A 13,903-nucleotide genomic window follows, 5' to 3' on the forward strand; every position below is an offset into this window, starting at 1 on the left:
CTAGTGTAAAACAAAACTAAAGGGCTTTTTTTTTTTCTTTTAGCATCTAGGTGAAAGCGACTCTGTCAGTGGGCTTCTTAGCAACACGCCTGATGTGTGTGCAGTGACCCAGAAGGTCAGATCACTCAAGAGCAGGTACAATCTCAATGTATGGAGGCTATTTCCAGGTCCCAGCAGACAGTGGTCTTGATGATCTGGTTTCTATGAAATTCATTACAGGCAACAGTAATTAAAGTGGTTTAATGAATAATTTTAGATGGAGGAGTAGCAGCTCTTGAAGTAGAAATCTCAAATTTGAGATTTAGCTCTGCCGCTTACTACCTGTGTAATTTAGTGCCCCCTTTTAAACCTCTCTAAGCCAGTTTCCTTAGTTATAAACGGTGATACTAACCATGCCTGCTTTTATGGATTTCATCAGGTCGCTCTGAGGTTAAAAAAAATTACGTGAAAACGATTTCTAAAATAATATAAGCATGCTATGAACGTTCCTTATTCGAAAGCAGTGTGGTTTATGCCTACCCATCGCTTGGCAGGTGCTGCTCGGTCCTCTTAGTCCAGGAGCATGGGGCCCTACCCCCTGCCTCCAGGCATGCTCGAGACCCCGTCTGGCCCAGAGAACTCCATCCCCAAGGCCTCAGGATTGGGTCGGAGATGGGCTCATCACCCAGGGCAGACTGAAGAGCTTCCATTCTGAGGCTCTTCTAGAAATGCTGGGGAGGCAGAGCTCTCTGTCTGTTGGGGCTGTTAAGTGAAAGGAGATGACACGGGAGTCGCTGGAGGCTCTCTAAAGCCACCACGCATGGACTTCGTGCCTAAGAAAGAAGCCAGCGAGGAGAGTGAAGCATGATGAAGCAAGCCAGGTTCTCCTGTCCCATTTCCACACCTGGATACCCCCTGCCTGGGCTCTGGGCTTACTGGGCCCATTAACACCTCTTTTTTCACACAGTCCTGTGAGCCTATCTGAGGTAGATTTCTAGAACTTGCCAACCCCGAAGAGTTATCACTTTTCTTGTAGAACACTAATTAGCTTATTCACCAGGAAAATTAAAATTGCATGCAGAGAACTTTATTAAGGATACTGGAGAACGAAAGAGGTGGAGGGTGACAGGAGAGAGAGCCTCGGGATGAGTGGGTAACCTGGGAAATTATTATCAATCATTGACAATCCTGCCAGAATGAACCCCTCAGGTCTTAAGCTGGCTTGATGCTAGCTGGCGGAGTGGAGATCCACACTTCCTCCCTATTTTGCTGAGACCACTTTTTTCACCTGAAATGTCAGAAAATCATAATATTTTAAAGCTGGAGAAGGCTTCCATCAATCGTTCCTTGCTTACAGATGAGAGGCTGAAGCCAAGATGAGACAAGGAACCCGCTCAAGGTCACAGCACACTCATCAGCAGCCGATCAGAAACGCCAGCGGCTGTTTTGGCCGCGGTGCCTCAGGACGGTCGCTGCAGAAGGAGCCTAGCTCTGGCTCTTCTAGGTCCAACAAACTAGCAACGAGACGTAGCACACTACTGGTGACAATGGAACACACTGTTTCCTCTCTGACACAGGCCACTGGTGCGCTCCCATGGCAGGCGGCCAGGCACAGGCCCCTCACTGCTCAGGAGTTGCTGATTCCAGACTCAGGCTTTGCTGCACACAAGCTTTGCCTTGGGCAAAGCGCTTGTCCTCTCTGGGCCTGGGTTTCAGCATCTGTGAAGCAGTGACGGCTGCTGCCTGTGGAGCTCACAGGGTGGTTGTGAAGTTCCAATGAGTTAACCAAAGAGAAAATTCTATGAATAAAATGGTGAGAATTTACCAGTGGTAAAATACAAGACACTACTTACTGCTGGCCTCGAATAAAATTGCGAGCTAAGAGGCAACGTCATGGAAAGAGCCAAGGCTATGGAGTCTGAGAACTCAGGTCTGAATGCTTAGTACCCAGGGCTGTTATCCAAACTCCCGCAGCCTCAGTTTATTCCCTGGGGGGATGGGAGTAACCACATATACTTGCTTCTGTGAAGATCAGATGAGATATTATACTGGAACACCTAACACGGTGCTGGCGCATGCCTGGTGTTCACATATGGGTCGGTATCGTAATTAGTAGAAGGGTACCAGGTCTGCGATTGGGCCGGGCCACGGCATGGCTTTCAGACATATTCACGTCCCCAGGGGCCGTGTCAGGATGGCACTTAGCATGGTCACTCTGACCTCTGGACGGACTCCTCACCCAGGCAGGCCCTTTGAAGGCTCCTGGGGTCTCCTCCGACCTGAGGGGCAAACCCCGAGGGGCAATGCCCTCCTTCCTTCCAGAGAACCCCTGGGTGGAAGCCTGTGACTTTCAGGGTCAGGAGCAGAAGGGACTGGCACACTCTGTCCTGTCTGGGCTGCCTCCCCATCCAAATGAGCCTCACACTTGGGACACTTTCTGCCTCTGTTGTGGTCTAACACCATGTCATCAAGGTACTGTGACGACGCAGCTTAACTTCAGGGCCACCGCCAGCTCACAGAGACGCCCCTCTGGGTAGGTGACTTAGAAAAAGGCACTCCTTCGTCTGGCCCATGGCCCAGTGAGCAGTGTGCACCCTGGACTTGGGCCCTGGCCCCCCTGCTCAGCGAGGCCCCCTTGGACCACAACCACGTGCAGTCCTGCTCACATGGCAGAGCTGGAAAGGCCTCTCAGAGGCTGTGTCTTCCAAGCTAGGGGTGGCAGCAGGTACAAGTCCCCCAGGCGGTCGGGATGCCCAACGGCGCTCCGAGCAGGCAGGACAGGGGGCAGGGCACCACAGGCTCGGGGAACAGACCTGAGCCGCTGTCAGTAAAAAGGCACCGATTCTCCATCCAGCTCCGTCACATACCAAGTGTGACCTTGTTAAAGCACTTCCCTGTGCATCAGTTCCACATCTGCCAAGTGGGGACGATAACAGGCTAATTAAACGATGCATGTTGGAGAAGGGAAGGAGATGGGGCCAAGGGGAAGGCCGGGCCAGATGTCAAGAGCATTTTCTGCAGTGCTAAGATGTTTAGCTTTTGTTCCGTGGGTACTGTGCTTTCACGAACTGCCTTGGGGGTGTACGGAGAAGAGAGCCACCTGAGGAAAGGGAAGGGCCCGGTGGGAGGGAGAGCAATGCGAGAGCCTGGCCGAAGCAGCTCTCCCTCCCCCTCACCTACTCCTCGTGCAGGGCACCTGAGTCCCCGTTTTGCGGTCGTTCGGGTGTAGAGCAAAGATGAGGAAACAGACCACACGACAGAGCTGGCACAAGAGGAATGCGGGCAAAGTGCCCGTGATGTAGCACGTGTTCAATGAACGACAGCTGTTTTCACTATTAAGAGGCCTAGACCGGCTAATGGGAGGAGAGAGGTGACGTGAGAGGAAAAGGAGGGGAAGGGAAGGGAGAGGCAGAGCAAACGTGAGTTCACTGAAGCCTAAGGAGCCATCCCACTGTGATCCTGAGGAGGGTCCCTGGCTCACCACCGTGGCGTTCTCGACCGCGGCTCTCAGAATGACTGCTTGCCTCAGACCAGAGTCTCGAGAGTCTAAACAAGGGAAAAGCCCAGGGAAAGACCCGAGTACATCTAATTGTCTAGCACTTCTTTTCAGTGCGGGGGGATATGCCTCTGCGTCAAGCAGCTAGCTTTACGGGGGAAATGAATTCAATCTCTACCTTATACCGCGTACCAAAATAAATTACTGTTAAAGAGTTAAGTGTAAAAACTGAAGGTGAAAAAGAACAAAGGAAATAAAGGGGCATATATCTCAGGGAGGGAAAGGATTTTCTAAACATAAAGCAAAGAAAAACACATAAAAACATTTCAAACATTTCAAAAGAAAGACCGTCCAAGTTCGTAAAAAATACGTTATGTCAAAAGTTACTATAATAAAGATAAAAGTGATAAACTGGAAAAATGTTTTTTATATACGTCAGAGAAAAGGTTAGCATCCTTTTTATATGCAGATCTGTACAGTGGCAGGAAAGAACTAAAGCTTCAATAGAAAAAAATCTAAAGGTAGTAACAGCTAATATTTACGGAGTACTTGTGACGTACCAAGCACTGTGCTAAGCGCGTTAGATGTATTACTGCATTTAAACCTCACAACCCTATGATACTATTTCCTAGATGAGAAAATTGAGGCTTAGGTTGCTACTTGCCAAAAATCACATAGCTATTAAATGTCATTGCAGGGACTTTGGGAATCTGCTCTTAATTATACCATGCCTCAAATCAGAAAAGACTGTAAATGGTCAGAATATATACACATACATGAAGTTAAAATTTACTAGCAATCGAAGGCCATTATAATTTGCCTATCAAATTGACCAAGATTTCGGGGCGCCTGGGTGGCTCAGTCAGTTAAGCGGATCGCGAGTTCGAGCCCCACATCGGGTTCTGTGCTGACAGCTTGGAGCCTGGACCCTGCTTCGGATTCTGCATCTCTCTCTCTCTTTCTCTGCCCCTCCCCCACTCACAGTCTCTGTCTCTCAAAAAATGAACAAAAACGTAAAAAAAAAAAATAAAAAACCAAACAAACAAATTGACCAACATTTCTCAATGACAAAATACAGTTGTGGGAAGGGTCCAAAACACTGGCATTCATTCCACCTTTGGTGGATATGCAAACTGGAAAGACCTTTCTGGAGGCTGATTGGGAAATACTGAACAAAAGCCTGTGGAAAGATTCCCATCCTTTGTGTCAGACATGCTCCACCCCCTCCAGATCCCCTCTCTATCCTTCTCTACCCCATGAATTACATCAACAGGCCATGTCCTTGCTTCCTGACCAGACTCCTCAACAGAGGCAGGGGAAGAAGGAATGACAGGGCCCCTGGCAGAAGATGGAAAGAGAAGGGGTGGGTTATTTACTTTCCTGGTTTCACCCCTGCTGGGTCACTGCTCTTGTCAGGATTACTTGCTCTCCACCACACTCTATCTATCCCTCCTGGCTGCTTTCATCCATCCCTCCCTCTGTCCCTTAGGGTGTACGGGCGCTGAGTGCCCCACTGCCACTAGCCCTGGGTTCTTGTTGCTGGCCTATCCCTTGCCCACACCTTCCTAAGTCCCTTGTTCTATAAGTAAACCCTCCCTGGATTATCTCAGTTTGACTGTGTCTTCTATTTCTCCGCGGGATGCTGATACATCCCACCCAGGAAATACATCTTTACACCTAGCAATTTTATTCTAGAATTGTATTATGAGGAAATAATCAAAAAACTGCAAAAACATATAATAACAGTGTTAGCAACATTAAACTGTTAACAACCTAAATATTCAACGAGAGAGAGCTGGTTTTATATATAAAATGATCCACATGATGAAATACTGTGTAGTCATTAAAAACCAGGTTAAAGGGGCGCCTGGGTGGCGCAGTCGGTTGAGCGTCCGACTTCAGCTCAGGTCACGATCTCGCGGTCCGTGGGTTCGAGCCCCGCGTCGGGCTCTGGGCTGATGGCTCAGAGCCTGGACCCTGCTTCCGATTCTGTGTCTCCCTCTCTCTCTGCCCCTCCCCCATTCATGCTCTGTCTCTCTCTATCTCAAAAAATAAATAAACGTTAAAAAAATTAAAAAAAAAAAAAAAACCAGGTTAAAAAGGAATACTTAATGATGTGGAAATACACTTGTGAAATATTTTAAATGAAAACGGGATTCCAATGTGGCACATAAAAGTGACTACAAGGTTGTATCCCAAAGTATTAATAGTCATTCTCTTTGAGTTGTGAGGTCATGGATGAATTATTATTTTCTTCTTTGCAGTTGTCATGTTTTCTACCATCTCCGTGTATTCTTTTTATAATTAGAGAACATAAATCCAAAATACTATATACTCTCAAAAGAAAGATTAGGACTAAATTCTGCAACACCCCACCCCCATGTGCATGCACACACACACACTGCCAGGGCAACATTTAAAAACGGGCTTCTGCTGGGTGCCTGGGTGGCCCAGCCAGTTAAACGTCTGACTCCTGATTTCAGCTCAGGTCATGATCTCCCGGTTTATGGGCTCAAGCCTCATGCCGGGCTCCACGCTGACAGCACAGAGCCCGCTTGGGTTGCCCCCTTTCCTCTCTGCTCCTCCACCACTCATTCTCTCTCTCTCAAAATGAATAAACTTAAGAAAAAAAAAAGAAAAAAAGAATGAGCACAGCTGCCAAAGCCACAAGCATGAAGACACACATCTGTATCCAGTCCCTAACTGCAGACATTCCTGCTCGCTGCCAGGCCTCAGGCTCGCTTTGGCCCGCATGCGGTCATCAGCCATGCTCTATAAACCCCAGAAACAGCTCTGGTGCATGACTGAGAGAAAGGCAGTTACAGTGCCTTGATCAAGGGTCCGAGAGACCTCAGGAAGGGCGCGGGAACCTTCGACAGAGATGATACAGCACAGCAGGGCAACAAACAAAACCCTAGACCTTGGAAAGACCTAGGCTTGGACCATGACTGAGCATACCAACAAGTGCACGACCTCAGGCATGCTTTTAGCTCCTCTGAGCCACAGTTCTCTCATGTCTAAATGGGGAGAAGGTTTCGCTCATGAGCTGTAAGCGTTCTAGAGTTATGTGAACACAGAACATGGGCTCCCTAAACAGCAGCAAAGGTTAAAAAGAAAAGAGCCTCTTGGATCAGTAAAGCATTCAGAGCCCCAGAGACTGCACCTCTGTACAGGAGGGCAGCAGCATGGTAAAAGCTGGCGGGAGAGACAAGAGATGTGATTTGAACAAGGAAATGGTCCTCTGGCGTTCTGCCTGACGGCCTCAGTCCCAGCTGCAGTCAGCACATACTCTTAGGTGAGGAAAGCTACCTGCAGTGGGTCCCAGGTCCAGGCTGGAGTCATTCAGCTCCTCCTCTTCTTCCCAGAAGTACTGTGGCGGCTGCAGGATGCGGGACTCTTCACTCTCTTCGCTGGGGAAGCCCGAGCCAGGGGCCCCCAGGCCAGCTCCCAGCCCCATGGCCTCACTGGGTTCCTCCGAGTCCAGCGGCTCCAGGCCCGTGGGTGGCAGGAGGTCCAGCAAGGAGGTGGAGGTGAGGCCCTCGGGGCCAGGCTCATCGGACCCAGCTGTGCATGTGCCCAGGGACGCTCCTGCACAGACACGGAAGCCAGATGGTTGTGAGAGGCCGGAAAGGTCAGACTGGTGAAGGTCACCCTGGAAAGAACCTAGGGGTGGTGGGGGGGGGACTGCAGAGGGGTAGGGGGGACACTCCTGACACCCAGGGGCTGCCAGAGGCTGCTGTTCTCACTCCACGAAGGCCAAACTGCCCAGCCCTCCCTGTGAAGGGGCAAAGGAGAGACCAAGGGAGGTGGGCAGGACAGAGTGAGGTTCATCTGGCTCAGCACCCACTGGGCATTTGCTCACTCAGAAACTGCTCCCAGTGCCCACCTTCCTCACAACTGGGCTGGGTGCTCAGGGCACAGATGCAGTGAAGGACAGGTCCCTGCTTGTAAGGACTCTGTGTGCACACTGTTCCCCAGGCTTCCATCCTAAGCTGAACAGTTTCCAAAACTGCATTAGGAACGTGATTTGTATTTCAGCAGTACGATCTCCTGAACAGTCTTTAAGAACCACATGAGATCGCAGTTCAAACTCATGCAGTGTCGATAATAACATATTTGTTTAGAATCTTGGAGGATCCCTCTTTCCTAACCTATAACACAAATGAACAAACAAAACCCAGTAAATTAAAGGGTATCTTTTCTTCTTCTCTCTCACTCCCGCTCACTAAGAATAGGAAGACAGCCCTATTTGCCAGTTTCACAACTTAATTACACAAATATTACTAACTCGCTATATGTCTTCTGGAAAGTTGCTTAAAACCTCTCTGTCTCCTCATCCGAAAATTAAGCAAGGTGGGTGAAATGACCTCTACATTTTCTGTTCCAAGACTAACGTTCAGTGATGTAGGGAAGAGATACGTCCCGCTACCCCTGTTGTGCACTGGGCCCTGGCTTGAGTAGCTCACGGAAATTTTTTGTGATGTTTTTAATAAAAAATGAGAGCTAACACTATTGTGCTAAATGCTTTGCAAGCGTCATCTGAACTTGGATCCTTACAACCACCTTATGAAGCAGTCGCAAGCCCTAAGCTTTGCATCCAGAGCACGGTGGAGACTGCATGGTACGCATGGTCGGACAGCATGGGACCGTGAATGCAACATTTAGTCGTAAGGAAAGCCCTCCGAGTGAACGGGGCTTAACACAGTTAAGAAGTATGCAGGAGAGGGTCAACAGATCCTGAAATGGAACACAGAAGGATGCCCTGCAGAGAGAGCTTGGGCCAAGCAAGCAGGTTTGCGTCCTGGCTTCACTGAGCCACTCTGGGTAAGCTACTTCTCCACCAGGGGCCCCGGTTTCCTCATCTGTAAAGCAAGGACAAAAATTCCACAGCTTCCCGGGAGGCAGGGACCTCAAATGAGGTAAGCTCCCTACAGACCGGGCTCCAACGAACAGGCTGTATTCCATAAATGTAAGTAATATTATCCTACCTACTGGGACGTTCTTGGCCAGGAAAAGAGAATATTCGAGAGGCAATGGTCAGTATCTTCAAATATATTAAAATACAAAGTTGATGTGAATATGAATAATACAGACCACAGTTATTCTATGAGACTTCAGAGGCAAACTCAGGACTGATGAGTGGAAACCCGGGATGGCATCTAAGCCTCAAAGAGCTTTTAATCAGCAGCAGGTAATGCCTGGGGCCACCTGTGCCCACCACCCAGCTCCTGCTCCCGCTTCCAGCCTCTGCTTGTGAGAAGCGCTCCCCAGCCATTCCCAGACTAGGCCAGGCACCTTCCTTGTACCATAGCCTCTGAACCAATTTCTGCACTTTTCTCACCAAACCATAACAGGCCATCTTATAGCCTCCTTCCCTCACGCGGCGTGCCCCGTGTCTGATTCCACTTGGTCAACCCCACTGACTGGGGCCCCGTGACGCTAAGGTCAGAGAGCTAGTTAATAGAAGAGCTGTAATTAGCTGGTCTCTCCCCTCAAACATGACCACTGCGTGGAAAACGTAGTCTAAGTTTTACATACGATACCAGCAGGTACGACAGCCCCGTTCTGCAGAGGTGGTACCCCCTAAGACTGGGGGAACCAGTTGTGATCAACTTACCCAGAAAAACCTCACACAGTCCATGAAGGAAAAATGTCAATTGATGAGAAACGTTTGCAATAATGACATAAAAATTTCACGGATCCCCAGGGCCCCTGAGCAGCCAATCTCTGAAAAGGCCATTGGCTGAAAATCTTTATCTATATATACCAGCATCTAGCAGGTGTGTGGGGAAAGACGCTTTGTCAGCCTTTATTGAAAGGCGCAAACTGGTTTTCTTCAGGAATTCTTGGAATTTTATCCTCCATAAAACCACTGGAGGATCAAATTTGCATTGCCTCTTTGACACCTGAGAGTTGCCTCTCTCAGAGCTGACCCGTGGCATGAAGGGAGCAAAGTCACTCCCTCCTAGGCCTTGGTCCGGCTCTGCAGAGCAGCGTGGACCTTGAGAAAACGAATATGCCCTCTCAAGGAAAGGCTGACCAGCAGTCCCGATGATGTCTCACCTCTGCTGACCAAATACCGCCTAGTCAGTGAAGCTCTCTGCGCAGAGGATGAGGTGAGTTCCTCCATTCTCCAAACCTCTCCCCTCCACCTGGCAGGCAGAGAAGCCACCGTCTCCCTCCACCTTCTCTCCCCCTCCCTCCTCCTCTTCCTTTCCAACCATCTAATAGGAACGAACAGAGATTTTGTTAATCTTGCTGAAAAGCTATGTGTGAAAAAAGGGATCTGGGTTTTCATCCCTTTTCCAGCACACAGTTCCGTTTTCTTGAAGCTATTTTTCCCCTGTGATGATTATTTTTTCTTTATATAGACCTTGATATGTTCAAAAGCCTTGGCCACGGGTGATTACTTAAGTAATTGCGAGAGGTTACTTATTTTCAAACTTGCCCCCGAAAATAGTAGCTGAGACCCAAGCATTCTCTGTATAATTGCTTTTGCACTTGATAATTAATCTGCTTTAATTGAAGACTCCATCTGATTTGGAAGTTCAGAATTACACTCTTTGTGACTTTCTTTTTTTTCCTTTAGCACCTAAAATGTTCTGTTACTTCATGACTCCCAACAGAGAGAGAGGGAGAGAAAAAGAAGGCACATGAAAAGGATTCGGGGACCAGCCTCAAAGAATTGAAAATCTGACCCAAACTCAGAAAAAGAGGCGAATGAAGCAGGCTTACATCTTAGGGGGCGAAAAAAACAAGGCCTTACTAATCCCCGTGTTTTATCTCCCCTGCAATCTGCTTCTGATCCAAACATCCTTTTCTGATGTCTACCATCAGCTACACCCCCACCCTTTCCCTCATCAGCAGCTTTGAAGTACAGATCTGCCTAAGCCCTTGCCAGACACCAATACGGGGAGCCTCCCAGCAGCACCTGCCACACGGCCCCCACACCCTTGAGCGTCAGCTACAACAGAAATCGTCTAGCACAATCACCCTGCCACACATGCACATTCCTATGTGTGTCTGGATGTGTCTGAGAAGCAAAGCTGAAGAGTTCTCAAAGGCTTTCTATAGAAAGGTGTAGAAGAACGAGACATACTGCTGAACACACACGTCTCCAAAAGGGAGGCGACAACGTACATCACATGCATCATGAAGTGTGCACAGGAGGGAGCAGGTGGGAGGCGAGTAGGAGTGGAGCTGCCCATAGTAATCCATGGCCAGCCACAGCTGGGCATGGGTCCTGACCCACCGTGCCTGCCAGCTCTGGTGTGGCTGTCGCACAAAGAAACAGCAGGCTAATCAATATGTAATTTATTTGTTGAGTCTCACCTCTTCCAAAGAAGGTTTAAGGTATGCAAACACAGACACGGGTGCGTGTGAGCGTCTGAGACACGATCTGATGGACGCATTTCTGTGCACACCCCCTTTGGTCCTTAGCTATCCCTGGACTGATGGTGGCGAAAAACTACCCTCACTGACTAACCCTTCCGGGGGCATGCTCGGAGCGGGAGGCCCCTTTCTGCTCCTAGTCATTTTCCCTGGGATTCTGTCACCGTGGGCCATGGCAATGACCCATCTCACTGCCAAGCAGACTGTTCTCCCTCCTTGGGCAGAGACCCTTTACAGCCTCTCCTTCACTCCCACAGATCCTCGCATGTGCCTGTGTCTTTGTGGGTTAACTGCACGGGAGGTGACTCAGTAGCCAGTGTCCCAGGCAAACTCCCATGTCACACGCACACATGTCAATACGCCTGTGTGTCCCTCAGAAGTGGAGTCAGCCAAGGCTATCTGATAAGTGAGCCCGTACACACATACACACACGTGTGCACACACACTCATTCCAGTACGCCTCTCCACCAACCCTGATTAACAGTCACCCCTTAATACGTACTCATGGCTGTGTCCGCCACATGAAGAAGGTGTTCGGTCCTGTCCCTATTTGACCCACCCTTGCGGACAGCACTTCTCCCCCACCCCTCATTCAGCGGTGGTGGCCTGTCTCATCGGCTGCCACATGCCTGTGCCCACCCGCCATGCACACACCTGAATCCCACGTCTGCCACTCAGAGGCCGTCCAGTAGGTTCTGTCACGGGCACATGCATTTCACACCTGCCCCCCACATTTCACCTGTCATCACCCACACACATCCCAATGCCCTTGCGCACCGCTGAACGGGAACTACATCTCAAAAGGTCTCTCACGCGCACCCCTGCGCGGCAGCAGCGCAGGAGCTATCCAGCAGTGTCGCTGTCACAAGCAGACCTGGTTGCTGTCATACGTGTTTTTGTTTTTGTTTTTTGTGTTTTTTTGTCAGCTCCTAATAAAGTTGCCCCGCACAGTCTAGACAGGCTTTGACAATGACACACCCCCCCTTCTGTCCGGCAGCACCACACGCGCGTAAACACACCCCCCTCATTGTCGCAGCAGCTGTGTGTACGGCTGTTTGGCACTTTCCCCCTCGCGGCCGCAAGACATCCGCGCCCCACGCCCACTGTGGTGGCCTCAGGGACCCTGTAAATGCCGTGTCTCCCTGTGTGGCTGTCGCCCAGCTGGCGGCCAGGGTCCGCCCTCCTCTCGCCAGTGCTCCCACCATCCCCAAGCCCCCCCCCCAACAGAGCCCCCAGAGAGCGCGTGCAGGCGCGCCCTCCATCCACCACACTCCTCGTGCCTCCCCTGCGTGCGTGTGCGTGTGTGTGTGTGTGTGTGTGTGTGCCCACACGCACGCCCCCGCGCCGGGGAACCGCTCTCACACGAGGCACACGCGGTGGCCCCCCGCGCCCCCCCGCCCCGCGCCTCGGGAGCGCGCGTGTCGCGGACGGCGTAGCAGCCCAGCCGAGCCCCGCGCTCCCGCGCCTCGCGCTCCGGCCCCTTTGTTGGCTGCCCGGGAGCTGTCCAGCACCGCGGCCCGCCGCCGCCGCCGCCGCCGCCCGCCCCGGCCCCGCCACCGCCCGCCCGCGCGGCGCGCACTCACCCCCGGCCAGCAGCAGCAGCAGCGGCGGCAGCAGCGGCGGCAGCCGGACGGCCCGCAGCAGCCTGCCCATGGTGCAGCCGTCGCCGCCCGCAGCCGCAGCGGCGCGGCGCCTCGGCCGGCGTCAGGGGCCGCGCGGGCGGCGGCGGCGGCGCGCGCCCGTCCCATTGGCCCGCGTGGCCGTCACTCACCCCCGGCCCCGCCCAGCCGCGTGCCGCGGGCGCGCCCCCGCGGAGACGAGGCGGGCGCGCGGGCGGCCGCCCCTCCGCGCGGTCCCCCGGCGCCCGGTCGGCCAATCAGCGCCGCGGGTGCCTGGAGAGGCGGGGCCGCGACCGTGACCTCCCGGAGTCCGGCCTCGCACCTCTAGCCTTCGAGAGCGGAGGCCACCTGCCTGGGGCCCGGTGTTGGAGGAGGGCGCGCCCGCACCACCTAGTCATCCATTGGATGGAAACCTTTCCTGCGCGCCCAGGAGGCAGCGGGTGGTAACCTGCATGGAATGACACTGTTCAGAGAAGCCAGGAACGACCCCTGACCCTGTTGACGTGAAGAGTATCTTTAATCCTGCATCAACAGGTTGAACATCAAGAGGTTGAATGGGACTCTAGGAGGAGTGGGGTCAGGGAAATCTTCTCAGGGGCCCTTGAGCTGGGCAAGCCCTGATGGCCAAGGCAAGAGAAAGACTAGTCAAAGGCCCCGGGACAGGAGCGAACCAAAAATGGGACTTAGAGCCAGGCAGTCTAGTGCTTTCAAAATGGCTCAGAGACCTTAAGCCAAACTCTTCTCTCCTCTGGGCCCTGTTTGCTTCATCTGTTATATATGCGCTTTCCGTTATTAGGGCAGCGTTTTTTAACTTCCTGTTGAATATTTCGTCCTTTTTGGTAACTAAAGTTCTTTCATGTGCCAAGCACCATGGTAGTGAACAAGACAGCCACAACCCATATTCTCAGAGCTTAGTCTAGTGAAGGTCTGTTAAGGTCTGTTAAGGTCTAGTAAGGTCTGTTAAGACCTATAAGGGGCTATGAGAGAGTATGGAAGGGAACTTTTACACGTGACTTCCTGAAGAAACATTTAAGCTAGCACCTGGACGGATGAAGGGGTATTAGGTTGGGTTAGGAAGGAAGTCTTCCAAGAAGAAAGAAAGGTGCATTGGCAATTCCTGAGCTGGAATGGAGCTCAGCCTCTTTAAGGAACAGAGCAAAGTCCTGACCCTTTCAGAATTACTGCAATTTAAACAGCTGCAGCAGTGATAATTATGTGGAGTTTTACTTTATATATAGCATATTTGGAAAACATTGCTTTCAATAAAATAAATTATTATATTGAACCTGCTTTTTCAAATTATATTCTCATCACGCTATCCAGGGGTAGATCACTAGGTATTGTAGATGATCTCAAAGGACTCTTCCAGGACTACCTACTTAGGGGAAATAAGAGTTGGGGTGAAGGGGGATGGGGT

The 13,903-nt window shown here is 51.2% G+C and overlaps 1 protein-coding gene across 1 annotated transcript in view; it reads right to left on the reverse strand.

Moving 5' to 3' along the window:
* PODXL2 (podocalyxin like 2) overlaps positions 1-12,532 on the reverse strand; it is a 40,686-nt gene extending 28,154 nt beyond the window's left edge. Inside the window, exons 1-2 of the mRNA XM_042962342.1 lie at positions 12,451-12,532; positions 6,785-7,063 (exon numbers count right to left, since the gene is read on the reverse strand). Coding sequence (XP_042818276.1) covers positions 6,785-7,063; positions 12,451-12,520 — 349 coding nt within the window. The 5' untranslated portion in view covers positions 12,521-12,532. The remainder of the gene's footprint in view (positions 1-6,784; positions 7,064-12,450) is intronic.
* Positions 12,533-13,903: the final 1,371 nt, after the last annotated feature.

Source organism: Panthera tigris, chromosome A2 (genome assembly GCF_018350195.1).
Source record: "Panthera tigris isolate Pti1 chromosome A2, P.tigris_Pti1_mat1.1, whole genome shotgun sequence".
NCBI lineage: Eukaryota > Metazoa > Chordata > Mammalia > Carnivora > Felidae > Panthera > Panthera tigris.